The sequence below is a fragment of the Canis lupus genome, chromosome 16, assembly GCF_048164855.1.
Source record: "Canis lupus baileyi chromosome 16, mCanLup2.hap1, whole genome shotgun sequence".
Taxonomy (NCBI): Eukaryota; Metazoa; Chordata; class Mammalia; order Carnivora; family Canidae; genus Canis; species Canis lupus.
Window position 1 is genome coordinate 42,791,630 of NC_132853.1, and position 12,723 is coordinate 42,804,352.

At 53.2% G+C, this 12,723-nt stretch overlaps 1 protein-coding gene across 3 annotated transcripts in view; it reads left to right on the forward strand.

Moving 5' to 3' along the window:
• The window catches only part of NMT1 (N-myristoyltransferase 1), a 37,372-nt gene extending 29,990 nt beyond the window's left edge, over positions 1 to 7,382 (forward strand). For all 3 annotated transcript variants that reach the window (XM_072780935.1, XM_072780936.1, XM_072780937.1), the window contains 5 exons: positions 809 to 917; positions 4,187 to 4,357; positions 4,980 to 5,147; positions 6,145 to 6,282; positions 6,981 to 7,382. In XM_072780935.1, coding sequence (XP_072637036.1) covers positions 809 to 917; positions 4,187 to 4,357; positions 4,980 to 5,147; positions 6,145 to 6,282; positions 6,981 to 7,001 — 607 coding nt within the window. In that variant the 3' untranslated portion in view covers positions 7,002 to 7,382. The remainder of the gene's footprint in view (positions 1 to 808; positions 918 to 4,186; positions 4,358 to 4,979; positions 5,148 to 6,144; positions 6,283 to 6,980) is intronic.
• Positions 7,383 to 12,723: the final 5,341 nt, after the last annotated feature.

The following is a 12,723-nucleotide window of genomic DNA, read 5'->3' on the forward strand; positions in this document are numbered from 1 at the left end:
GAGGCACTCAGGGTCCTGGTGTGCCTGCTTTGGCTGAAGGAGCTTGTGTCACTGAGTTGCAGCTCTGGCCTTCGGTTGGTGCATGCCTGAGAGTGTCTTGCTTCTCTCTGTCTGATAAGATGGCTGGTAGGTTCCCAGAGAAGCTGGGTAGGAGGTATGGAAATGAAGGGGGAGATCGTAGGAACAGACTGGAGAGCCAGTGCCCTGTCCAGAGAGGTTAGCCATTCTCCAGTCCTGCTAAATCCTGCCTTCTGGAAGCAGAAGGTAATTCTGCTGGGGTTTTATTGTAGTTTTTAAAGTCCAGCACAAAACTGGATTTTGATGGTAAAAGTTCAAGACTTTTAAGCAGTTGGCTCCATTTTGTTTTGAATATTATGTGGGCCAAAGAGCCCACATCTGCACCCTGTGGAATCAGATCCCTGTCTGATCCCTTTGTGATCCAAGGACAGCCTCTGGACCTCAGCTGTCAGAAAGCTGTGTGAAGCAGTTGAATAGTCTCTGCCTCAAAAATTTGAGAAGTGAAACACCAGGCAAATGCAGTAGAGGAGGGGAGGAGGATACACATTCCGAGAAGACTACAAGTCTTTTCGTGGACTTGGCTCTTGTAATTGGGAAAGAAAAATAGAAAGAAAATTCAGGAAGAGCTGTGGCAGCTCTGCATTTACTGGGGGCCCAGCACAGGCCCTGGCGCTCACGGGGGCCTGGTGTGTCTCTCGCGCCACCTGCCGGCCATCTAGAGAGCTCCATGCCTTCCCTCAGTGGAACTTGACAGAGTCCTCTGAGGACAGGACATCTGTGTCCCCCACAGGTACTGGCATCGGTCCCTGAACCCACGGAAGCTGATTGAAGTGAAGTTCTCCCACTTGAGCAGAAATATGACCATGCAGCGTACCATGAAGCTCTACCGACTGCCAGAGGCCAGTGGTGCTGGGGGCGATGGGCAGGGGTGGGAGAGGCTGAGGAGAGCCCGGCCCTCAGCAGGACCGTAGTGAGCTCTGGCAGGGCGGGGCGAGTAGGGGAGTGGTGTCAGAAAAGTGGCCCAACTCAGGGTTTCCGAATTCCTGGACTTTCTGTCTCTGTTGTTTCTGTTGTCTATAGCAAGAATTTTATTTTAGTCTGACTTTCTTGGTCTCCTGTGTCTGCACCTGGATGGACTTCTGTGTCCTCTGTTGATGAGCTCAGGGAACACCTATTCTCTGTGATTGTAGCCCAGGTGAAGCATAACTAGAAAGATAAACCTGGGGATGCCTGGGTGGCTCGGTGGTTGAGCATCTGCCTTTGGCTCAGGACGTGATCTCGGAGGTCTCGCATGGAGCCTGCTTCTCCTCCCTTTTTTTTTTTTTTTTTTTTGCTTCTCCTCCCTTTGCCTGTGTCTCTGTCTCTCTCATGAATAAACAAACAAAATCTCTAAAAAATAAATAAAAGAAAGATGAACCTGCTAGCTGAACTGCAACACCACCCAGAGCCCATGTAAATAAGCTACAGAGTGTCAGCCTGGCCTCAGTCAGGGAAAGGAGGAAGCCCAGATTTCTAATCCCAGTGCCCTTGATCCAGATTTGGCCAGTAAAGGAGTAGGCAGCCTGGAATCAGCTGGTTTTCTGTTCTGGGTCTCAGTTTACCTAGTTTTCCCATGAAAGAAATGCTGTTTCTCGTTCTCTGCTTGTGCCTGGTTTCAGGACCCTAATGACATGAAAGTTGCCTTTCCTGCCACAGAGCTTCTCTGGTCCGTGTCAGCATGGTTACTGGGTGCCTACTGATCAAGGGGCTGCCTGCCTGCATTTGTCAGCCACCACACCGGCTTAATCACCCTGGGAGTGGGCTGATCAGCACTGGGCCTGGGTCAGTGGTGTCCTGTTTTGAGAAACTGTGACAGATATCACCCCGAAAAACAGATTGGGAACAGGGACTGTGATGGGTGTCTCTTCCTGTTGTTTGTTTGTTTGTTTGTTTGTTTTTAGGGTTTTATTTATTTATTTATTCATTCATTCATTCATGAGAGACATAGAGAGGGAGCCTGATATGGGACTCAATTCGATCCCAGGACCCCAGGATCATGACCCTGAGCCAAAGGCAGACACTCAATCATTGAGCCACTCAGGTGCCCCTCCTCCCGTTGTAATGACAGATTTGTCCTGAGTTCTAGGCAGGCAGAGAGCATTCTTTTTTTTTTTTTTTTTTTTTTTAAGATTTTATGTATTTATTCATGAGAGGCACAGAGAGAGAGAGAGAGTGTCAGAGTCGGTCAGAGACACAGGCAGAGGGAGAAGCAGGCTACAGGCAGGGAGCCCAATGCGGGACTCAATCCCCAGTCTCCAGGATCACACCCTGGGCTGAAGGCAGCGCTAAACCGCTGAGCCACCAGGGCTGCTCCGGCAGAGAGCATTCTTAAAGTGATGTCACAGCCAGAAGAATGTCTCTGGACCTCCCCACCATGGGTGCTAGCCCCTTCCAATGGCAGAATTTGAGGTGTCCTTGTGGGAGCTGCCATGTAGAAATGAGGTCAGCAAGTGTTCCCTGGAGACCTCAGGATTAGTGAGGAATTTACATGGCTGAGGTCCTAGAACAGCTTGCTTATTTATTTATTTATTTATTTACTTATTTGTTTCAATTATTTATTCATGAGAAACACAGAGAGAGAGGCAGAGACATAGGCAGAGGGAGAAGCAGGCTCCCTACTGGGAGCATGATGTAGGATTCGATCCCAGGACCCTGGGATCATGCCCTGAGCCAAAGGCAGACACTCAACTGCTGAGCCACCCAGGCATCCCGGAACAGCTCTTTTTAAAAACTTTCTACACAGGGAAGCAGTTGTATTATGCAGTGAGCGAGGTATATAAACTGTAACTCCACCCTGCTTTCAGCTTTGGCTGACCCCACCTTTGTGTGTTGGGCCTTTGGGGTTGTTCTAGCAGCCCCAGTATTTACTCCCAAGCATCACATGGGTTCATTCCACTGAAGCCTTTCTTAAGAAAAAGCAGCTGTGGGGTGGGATCCCAGTTTAAGATGAAGCCCCAGGAGTTTGGTGTTTTTCTTCTGAATTTAACCGGCAGTAGGTCCTGCTGGAAGCAGGCTGGTGCAGCAGGGTCTGAACAAGACAGACGGACATCTGGTGTACACTCTGCTGGGCCTAGGGGTTCCAACATGCTTAGGCGAGAAGCTGTTCTGTGAAGTGCTCTCTGAGTCTCTGGGAGAGAGACCAGTGTGGGAAATCAGCTATGACTCAGTGGGATAAGGTGGCAAGGGTTTGGAGGAGCAGAGCCAAGCGGGGCTTTACTAGGTCAGTGAGTAGCCCCCAAGCTGGGCCCACTCCAGCACGTCTGTAAGGGTTTTGCTCCATCGTGGCACCATTGACATTTGGGGCTGGGTAATTCTATTATGGGGCCTGTCATTCGTTATAAAATGTTTAGTAGTGGGGCACCTGGTGGCTCAGTCAGTCAGTCTCATTCACTTAATGTCTGCCTTTGGCGCAGGTCAGGATCCCAGAGTCCTGGGATTGAGCCTCCTGTCAGGCTTCCTACTCAGTGGGGAGCCTGCTTTTCCCTCTCCTCCCTGCTGGTGCTTTTTCTCACTATCTCTGTGTCTCCCCCCCCCCCAAATAAATAAATACGTTTTAAATGAAAATAAAAGATATTTAGTATTTCCTTGGCTTCTACCCATTAGATGCCAGTAGCACCCCTCCTCCTAGTTGTGACAGCTGAAATGTCTCACAGTATTGTCAAATACTCAAAATTGCCCCCGTTGAGACCCACTGGGCTAATAGGATGGAAAGGACAGTGAGAACTGCCAGCTGGTCCAGTGGGTGGAAGGTCTTCTGCTCCATGTTAGGGAGTTTGAAGGAAGGAAGGGGCCTGATGGGTTGTGTTCTTTGGAAGGTAGCCTGGGCCTTGTGGATAAGAGATTGAAGCAATAGCCTCAGCCAGAGAGTGTGGCCTTCCCTGGGAGGGAGGGACCAGAAGACACTGACTAGGCAGGACTCATGCCTGTGTGCCTGGGGGCAGTGGGTGGGAGTGGTTCTCTCACTCTCGGGAGTGACTGGGGGTTCTCTCTTGAGGGCCTCAGTGAATGCCTCCAGGGTTAGGGTAGGAAGGGATACAGTGTGAAGTTTTTGGTACCTTCAGGACTTGTGAGGGAACCAAGATGCTCAGTGTCAGCACATCTGATGCTGTCTCGTCTGTCTTCCTTCCAGGCTCCCAAGACAGCTGGGCTGCGACCAATGGAAAAAAAGGACATTCCAGTAGTGCACCAGCTCCTCACCAGGTACCTGAAGCAGTTCCACCTCACGCCAGTCATGAGCCAGGAGGAGGTGGAGCACTGGTTCTATCCCCAGGAGAATATCATTGACACTTTTGTAGTGGAGGTGAGTGGGGAGGGCTGTTCTGGGCCCCCAAGAGGCATTCTCCTCAAGCAGCTAGGGTTCCCATGCTTGGTGACTAGAGGCCCAAATGACAGATGGCAGTGTCACCACCTAGACTTCCTTGGTCCTCTTTGCTTGGTCCTCCCTGAAGACTGGAGGTTGTAGCTTACACTTGGTAAAATGATAACCCTCTGGACTGGCGTGAGCCCTTCTTGCCTCTGCCCCTACCCCCAGCCTCCGTGGATGGCGAAGTAGAGAGCACTAGTCCCCTCTTCCTCTGATAAGCCTTTGAGCGCTGCCTGTCATGCTTGCAGGAATGCTGGCCAGACATCAGGGACACAATCTGGGGGATTGTGGGCTGCAAGCAGCCCCTGACAATGTGTAGGGAGAGTGCTCAGCAACTTCGGCCCACAATCCGTCCTGGATTTTCCTTCTGGCTCAGTCCCCAAGTGCCCTTGGCCAGTGTGTTCTCGTTTGCTTGCACATCCTATTTCAGTGTGCACCCATTCATCTAGGGCAGAGCTGTCCTGGGGGTGGTATGAGAGCAATAGGAAACATTCCGTTCCCTGGCTGTAGGTTCCCTATGCATGTGTGACATTGCCTCCTTCTATTGTTTTCCCTTTAGAATGCGAATGGTGAGGTGACAGATTTCCTGAGCTTTTATACGCTTCCCTCCACCATCATGAACCATCCAACCCACAAGAGTCTAAAGGCTGCTTATTCTTTCTACAACGTCCACACCCAGACCCCTCTTCTAGACCTCATGAGCGACGCCCTTGTCCTCGCCAAAATGGTGAGGAGCAGACTGGAGGGCCTGGAGATGCATGGGGATGGGGCAGTGGGAGCAGTGGCTGGGGCTGCCAGCCCTCCTCGGCCTTGCACTCTGCGTAGGAAGGGGCCCAGCACTTCTCAGCCAGCAGCTCAGAACTAGGAGAGAGCAAGGAGCATCCACATGAAATGAAGGCATTGAACTCCTGATTTATTTCAGTGAGTTTCGTTCTCACGGGAGGCGCTGCCAAGGAGCCTGAATAGCCAGGCCTGCTCCAGGAGTAAAGGGGTTCTCCTTACGACTTCCCCAGCGTGGGAATGGGGAGTTTGGTCTCTTGTCGTGGTGAGTCACTGGAGCGGCTGACTATAGCGCATGGGGGGGTGGGGCCACGGCTTCTTTGACACCCAAAGAGGTCAGCGTCAGCCCTTCATCATGGGTCCTGCCTGAACTCAGTCCACCTGGGCTGGCCAGATGGGAGCCCATCCAGCCTGTGCTCTGTAAGACCTTCTGGTCGACTTGGTGAAATGTGGGAAATATCTTTGTCACAGCCTCAAAACAGCATATCAGCTGCCAGAAAGTCACAGGGTACACAGCAAAGGCCTAGTAGTTGGGGTGTCTGGGGTGTAAAGGGACAGAACAAATGTGAGCAGCTGATAGGAGCCAGCTTCTCAGAGGAAGTACTTCCAGGCTTGGTCTCCAGAGAAGACTGTGCAAATGACTGGTGTTCTGGGGAGGCATAACATGGAACAACAGGAGCAGTGATCTAGACGCTGCATACACAAGGATGCGCTTGGTGGGACACCGAGGAGAGGCCGGGTGGGGTGGCGCTCCCAGTGCTGCAAGCACCGCCCCTAGATAGCCCGCGCTGGCTGGAGTTTGGAGTTTGGAAGCAGCCGGAGCTTCCGAAGGGATTGTCCTGGCCACCCATGCTGTATGGCCATGCCATGGTAGGAATGGGCAGGAAAGCGAAGCAGCTTTTATCTCTATTCATCTGTTCTTATTTCTCCCTGCTGCCCTGCAGAAAGGGTTTGACGTGTTCAATGCACTGGATCTCATGGAGAACAAAACCTTCCTGGAGAAGCTCAAGTTTGGCATAGGGGACGGCAACCTGCAGTATTACCTTTACAATTGGAAATGCCCCAGCATGGGAGCAGAGAAGGTATGTCGTCCATGCCGAGCGCAGCTGGGGTCAGGGAGTTCTTGTCTCCAGCAGAGATGGTGCCATAGGTCTGAGCCTCAGCATTATTTGGGCCCCCAGAAAGTCACCTCCCTCTGATGGCCAGACTGGCAGGGTCCACATTCCCCTTCAGCAGCTGGCGTGAGGGTGGCAGAGGAGACTGGCCCTGGAGCCACACAAAGGCAGGAAGCTTGTCTCCAACTTCTTTCCCCACAAGATGAGCCACCTTGGGAGGGCATTGGAGACCACCTCAGGGAACTGCAAGTCCAGCTGCCTGTGCTTAGCTGGGAAGGTTCTAGTCTAAGGATCTGAGGGGTTTCCTCTGCTGGGCAGCTGCCCGCATTCCAATGTAATCCTCAGCCCTTCCTCTGCCAGCTCCAGAGGGCAGCCTCAGCCAATGGTGTCATCAGCATTTACAAAATAGTGGTAGAGGAGCTGGAGGGAAGCCTTGTGACTAGTGTTGCTCGGGTTGCTGGCAATTGCTTTCCTTGAAAGATCTGATAGATGAAGGACGCCCCTCACAGAGGTTGAATAAGAGCTCCTGGGCTCAGCCTAGTGGCACTGTGCCAACTCAGTCCTTTGGGACTTCTCAAGTCAGGTGGATGGGGGGTGGGGAATACTGGGACAGACTTGGGGACAACTGTTGACTCAACTCTGCCTCTCCCCATCGGCTCTCCTAGGTTGGGCTGGTGTTACAATAATCAGTTGCCAGTGAGAGTCTGGATAAAGCCACTGAGAAGTCACACCAGGAAATGGAACCCCACCACTTGTTGGTCCAATTTTCACAAACGTGAGAATCCCTGGCAAAGGGAACAGAACTGAACCGGCTTTACCAAACCGCCGCTGAACTTGACAATTGTATTGCAATGGCGTAGGCTGCGTGATGTCACCTCCGGCCGTGTGATGTCACCTCCGGCCGTGTCTCTGGTCTCCCTGTTTTCCAATTAATCACATCCTTCTGCAGCCGTGATCAAGGGAATGTAACTGCTGAAAACTAGCTCGTGATTGGCATATTATGGAGTTAACGGGTGAATAATAAAAGTATATATATATATATATTATATATATATAAATATTTTAAATATCTTTCCTGTTCCAAATGTACAAGGATGTTTGGTCTCTAATGAAAAACTGAATCCAGGTCATTCCTCAGAATTAGAATCCAAGGACAGTGCCAGAGAAACATATGTTGGTACAGTGAATTGTTTTGTTCTGAAAGCAGGCATTGACTTTTCTTGGGGGAGCAGGAGAAACAGAATGTGGGGAATCTTATCTAGTCCCCCTTCTGGATGGGCTGAAATGATTAGCTTTGAGAAGGCAAAGACAGGTGGAGGGACAGTGCCGAGCTGGGGGTGGGCTGAGAGGTCACAGAACTGCAGGTGGAGTCCTGGGTGGAGCTGACCCTACTGGGGCTGTCCTGCAGGAGCCAGGCCTTTTCTGCATCCTGACATTGGGCAGTGGGGACCATCTGTGGAAGCAGAGTTCATTTATGGGGTCCCTTCTTCCATCCTTGCCCTGCTCTGTGGGAAGTCATCCTGCCAACTGATTTTAAAGGGCTCTTTAGCTAGCTGTTGCCAACCTTATAGGGTTGAGTCGCATGGGACATTGTTTTTCACTGCCTGGGGTGACTGGCAGTTTGAAGGGGACCTCTGACCTCCTTGTAGCATCTGGGACCTTGTGGAGACCATACCAGTGCAATCCCTGCTTAGCTCATCGTAGAGCAAAGAGCCAGCACCCTGATAGCCCTAGGGTGGCTGGCCAAGGATGGCATGGGGACAATACCCAGACCCCTTTAGCCACCAGCCCCTGGCCTGTGCCTTCCAATCCATTAGCCATCACTTGTGCTCCTTTCTAAGATGCATAACTTGCAAGTAGTAGCAAGGAGCAGTGTCCAGACGCCGATCTGGATTTGACAGCAGAAATGATCTCGTGTCGCCATTGTCTGAATCTCATTTTCGCTGGTGATGTCTTGTGATCTTTGTGGTGGTGGTGGTGACGGTGACGGTTATTGATGCTGCCAGTTTCTCCAAAAGCAATGGAGCCTCAGGTCACGTGGCTGTCCGCGTAGGCATTCCTCAGCTGCGCTCAGCCAAGTCCCTTGGGGAGCATTGAGCTGTGGAATTGTCAGAAACCCACATCCAAGCTTGTGTATAACTTTGCATTGGGAGAAGGTAGACAGGAGAGCAGGGCATGTGCGTGAGCGAGACCTGGCTGCTTTCACCTCTCGGCCACTTCTGGTGGGGAGGAAGGTTTAGCCGACTCTCATAAACTGAAGCCATGCTCTGCAGGCTAACAGAGCTGAGTTTCAGGCTTTGGGTTTGCCAGAAGGCTAATTGTGCAGAGTCCCCAGAGCTGGAGGAAATCGTGTGCTGGGGCTGGGGGCTGTGCCACCTGTGCCACCTGTGCCACCCGCTCTGGAGATGGCTTGCTGGGCCCAGCCTGCCCTCCACTGTTCTGCATTCTCATCAGCGGCCTCTAGGGGCCTCCCTTCTCCCCGTTGTTCCCGTGCTGCAAACTGCATGCACCAGCGATCATGGCTGACCTGTGACTCCTTGACTCCAAGATACCCAGACCAAAGAAGCTGCTGTTCTTAGCAAGATGTGCACTGCATTCCACAGACAGGAGGAGTTGGAGAGGCAGGGGCTTGCCTTTACAGCCTCACAGACAGCAGCCAGCCAACACCCCGAGTCCCAGAGCAGCTTACCCTGTGCATGCATCTGAGGATATCAGAGAACAAAGTGCCCGACTCTTTCCTACCTGGGGCAGGACCTGGAACTTGGAAAGGCTTCCTGTGCTAGGCTTGGTCAGCTCTGGGCCAGGTCCCAGGGCAAGCTGCTGCTGAGGTTAGGTGTGCATAGCAGCCTCTGGAGTGAGCTTTGCCTCAGCTGACCCAGGCCACAGGATGGAAACCAGGAGTCCATGGCTGCTCTGGAAGAAACCGGTCTCCTGGAAAGGCCCCCCGTATCTCCCTCCAAGACCGCATGGCCTGCTTCTTGGACTCTGCTGTTGTGTCATGGTAGGGACCCTGCCCAGCCCTAGCCCTGAGCACCGCCTCCCTGGGCTGCAGGAGTCAGCTTGGTCCCTGCTCTTCATCTTTTTGTCCAAACAGTTCCCGAGTTCTTCACTCCACCCCTTCCAGGACTTCAGGTCAGAGAGCTCAGAGAGAACCATTGCTTGGGGTCCAAGGCCTCCTCATAAGGAGCCCTGCAGGATGGTGGAGCCCCAGCCAGCGTGAATCAAGCAAGGGAACAACCCTGGGGCCTCCAAGCTCTTCACCTGGGACCTGCCTCAGGCAGCCATTGTTTGAGGGCCTCCAGGGCGTGGCCCTCACTCTCTGCCACCAGTACTCCCTGTTCGTACCACTGGGCTTTTTGGACTCCCATGTTTCCAGATGTTTACCTCTGCCTTTGGATTGACTACATTTGACACCTGGGCAGTCTTATGGCCTCTGATCTCTGTTTAGGGAGAGAGCTGGGTAGAAAGGAGGCCTTGGCTCTGGGTGGAGGCGTATATAGGGCTTGTCCCCCTGCCCCCACCATGCCTGCTTTCAAAGACACATCCAGTTTGAAGGCTGGCCCACACCAAGCCACCTCAACACCCAGTTTATGGGAAATTCAGGCCTTGCCTGCAACTCTCACCTAACTGCCATTGACCCCCTGACTCGCTGGCTCACTGAAGCCCAGGCATGGGGGTCCCTGCAGTCTGAATTCTTTGCCTAAAGATGACCAGCATTTAACCAACTGAAGGGATGGCCCAAAGGCCTGTAGCTTCACGAAGCTGCAATCTGGGAGAGGATGAGGACCTGGTTGTCAGGCCAGGGGAGCATATGCATGAGCATATCCCTGGCCAGTGCCCACCCCCCCAGGGGGCGGCCTTCTTGTGGCCTGACCCACCTGCTCCGGAACCAGAGGAGACGCAAATCATCTTTGGTTTTGCCCTACAGCAAAGTGAAGGCAGGCCTGCCAACAGGCTGTCTCCTAGGAGGTTGTGTGGGACGTTCTCATTCAGTTAAATTCAGAGATACTGACTGCAGGCAAGGTGTGCCGAACCTGGGAACAGGAGGGGGAAGCTTCACTTTTTGTCTGAGCTTTTCTCTGGGCTGTGGGAGGGACATCCATTTCCAGGGTGGGGGAGGAAGTACCAAATGCATTGTAGTTCCACTGGTTACATCTCACTTGTTTCTAATAAAGGAAGCAGCTGAACCAAACCTCTCTGCCCTTGCATTCCTGGGGTCCGCAGGTGGCAGTGGAACAGATGGGAGCCCCTGGCCTGGGCTGGAGCACCCTCTGGGGTGGCAGTGGAGCCCCGCAAGGAAAGCCACTCCTGACTGTTCCACAGAGGCAGCTACTTTACTTTGGTAAGGTTCTCTGTTCAGGGCAGAATTGGCTCTTGTCCCCTGACTTCTCCCATCTGCCAGCTAGGAGTCAGTACTGACCCAGGTTTGCTCCATGTAAGAGGAGCAGTTGGGCCCTGGGCCAACATCAGGGCACCTTGCAGAGGAGCCAGTCCCCAGCTTCCGCTGCTGGGAGCAAAGCACCCCCTCAGCCCGGAGCAGCAGTGGCTCCTGTGGGGGTTTGGGGGGTGCCCAGGCACTGCCCTATCCTTGTCCAGGTGCCACATCTCCAGCGGCCAGTGGCCAGATGATTCTGCGGAGCCACCAGGGGTGCTTTTTAACACTGCTGGTCACCAGGTCCCGCTACACACCTACTGAACCAGTTTTCCAAGGAAGGGCCCCAGTTACCGAATTTAGACTCCCAATTTTCCCCCACCCCCATTCTTTCCCTCTGGCTGGTGCCTCTGAGCCCCTTGGCAGGGGACCTGGGCTGCACCTGAGAGGACACAGGACCTACCCCAGGGTCATCTGTGAGGCGCCTCCCAGAGCACTCGAGACCCCTCCTAAACCCATCCCTGTGTCTCCCACATACACCCACAGCAGGTCACTCTAGGCCCTGAGGGCTCAGGCCTTTGTTCTCCCCTTAGACATGGGCTGAGAACACAGCCCTGTGGGTGGCCATCCAGGGACCTCTGGAGTAACAACTGACTTCTTTGCTTCCACTTCCCATAATCCATTCCCATCAATTTTCCTACACTGAAGACTTGCCCTTTCAAGGCTGACTTCCCTGCTTTGGAGCTCTCACTCTAGCAGGAAACACTTCCTTGGGCTTTACCAAACCAAAGAAGAGAAGCAGGAGCGGGGGCTGAGCCCAGAGTCTAGTGCTCACCTGACATGGGACCCTCAGTGCAGGCCCTGACCAGACCTGGCCCTCGGAAAACAGGGCAACTCCCTAACTGCTCCATGTACATCGTAAATGGACTCAGCTTTGCTGTGCTCCCTCCTCGGGCCTGCGGTTTGGCTGCCAGGTGTCCTGACAACCCTGAGAACCAGGTGTCCATTCCTTTGTGGTTCCTGCGTGGAGAGGCTTCTGAGCCCATTCAGAGTGTAAGCATCCCCTTTCAGACACTTGAATTCATCAGAACCAAAGTCCACTCTCAGCATGAACAGAGAGCAGGGGGAGGATCTCACTTCTTGCATCAGGTGTTAGGTTGCAGGAAGGTGAGATTGCCCAGCCCCTGGGTTCCTTGGGATGGGTTCCTTGGGACGCATTCAAGCCCCAGCCCAGCGCCATCCCCAAGCCAAGAACTGTCTTCAAACTCTGTCCTGGTTCAGTGTTGGTGCTTTTGCCTGATGGAACCCAAAATGTCAGGGCGCCACATTGAAGCCTAAAAAGTCCCCTTTCAAATGAACAAGGGGTAGTGGAAAGGGAGGTGGGTGGGGGGTTGGGGTGACTGGGTGGGTGATGGGCACTGAGGGGGGCACTTGACAGGATGAGCACTGGCTGATAAGCTATATGTTGGCAAATTGAACTCCAATTATAGATAAGATAGATTAGATAGGTAGATAAATAGTCCCCTTTCTGGCAGGTTTTCTCTGGATCCTGCCATCTGGTGTCTCGGCACATTCTCCCAGCCACTCCAGGCAGCCCTGAGTAGCGGGATGGTTTCCAGGCCATCATCTAAAAGGCTGGTTGCTTGGTGGGAGGAGAGCCCCAAGTCTCTGGGATTCATCTACTGAACAGACAGGGGCCTCAAATGCAGCTGAACCCAGAAAGCGTGGGCCTGTCAGCTCCCTCAGTCTGTCCCATCCCCTTAGGGCCATAACAGTTCTTCCCTGGCAAAAGCCCCCCCCCACTGGCCAGCTCCCCATTCAAGGCCCTTCATGGTGGAGATGGGGGCAGGGGGAGCCTATGAGTTGGTGTCCCCACAGTCTTGTGATGCTGGAAGCAGCTTGGAGCCAAGAGGAGGTGTCAGGCTATTTTGAGCTGGGGCCTCTCCTGTTGCCCTCCCACCTGTACCATCTCCCTGGCTGGCTTAAATCCAAGCCCTGCCGGGGGAGGGGGCCCAAGGGACTCTGCCCTCATCCCT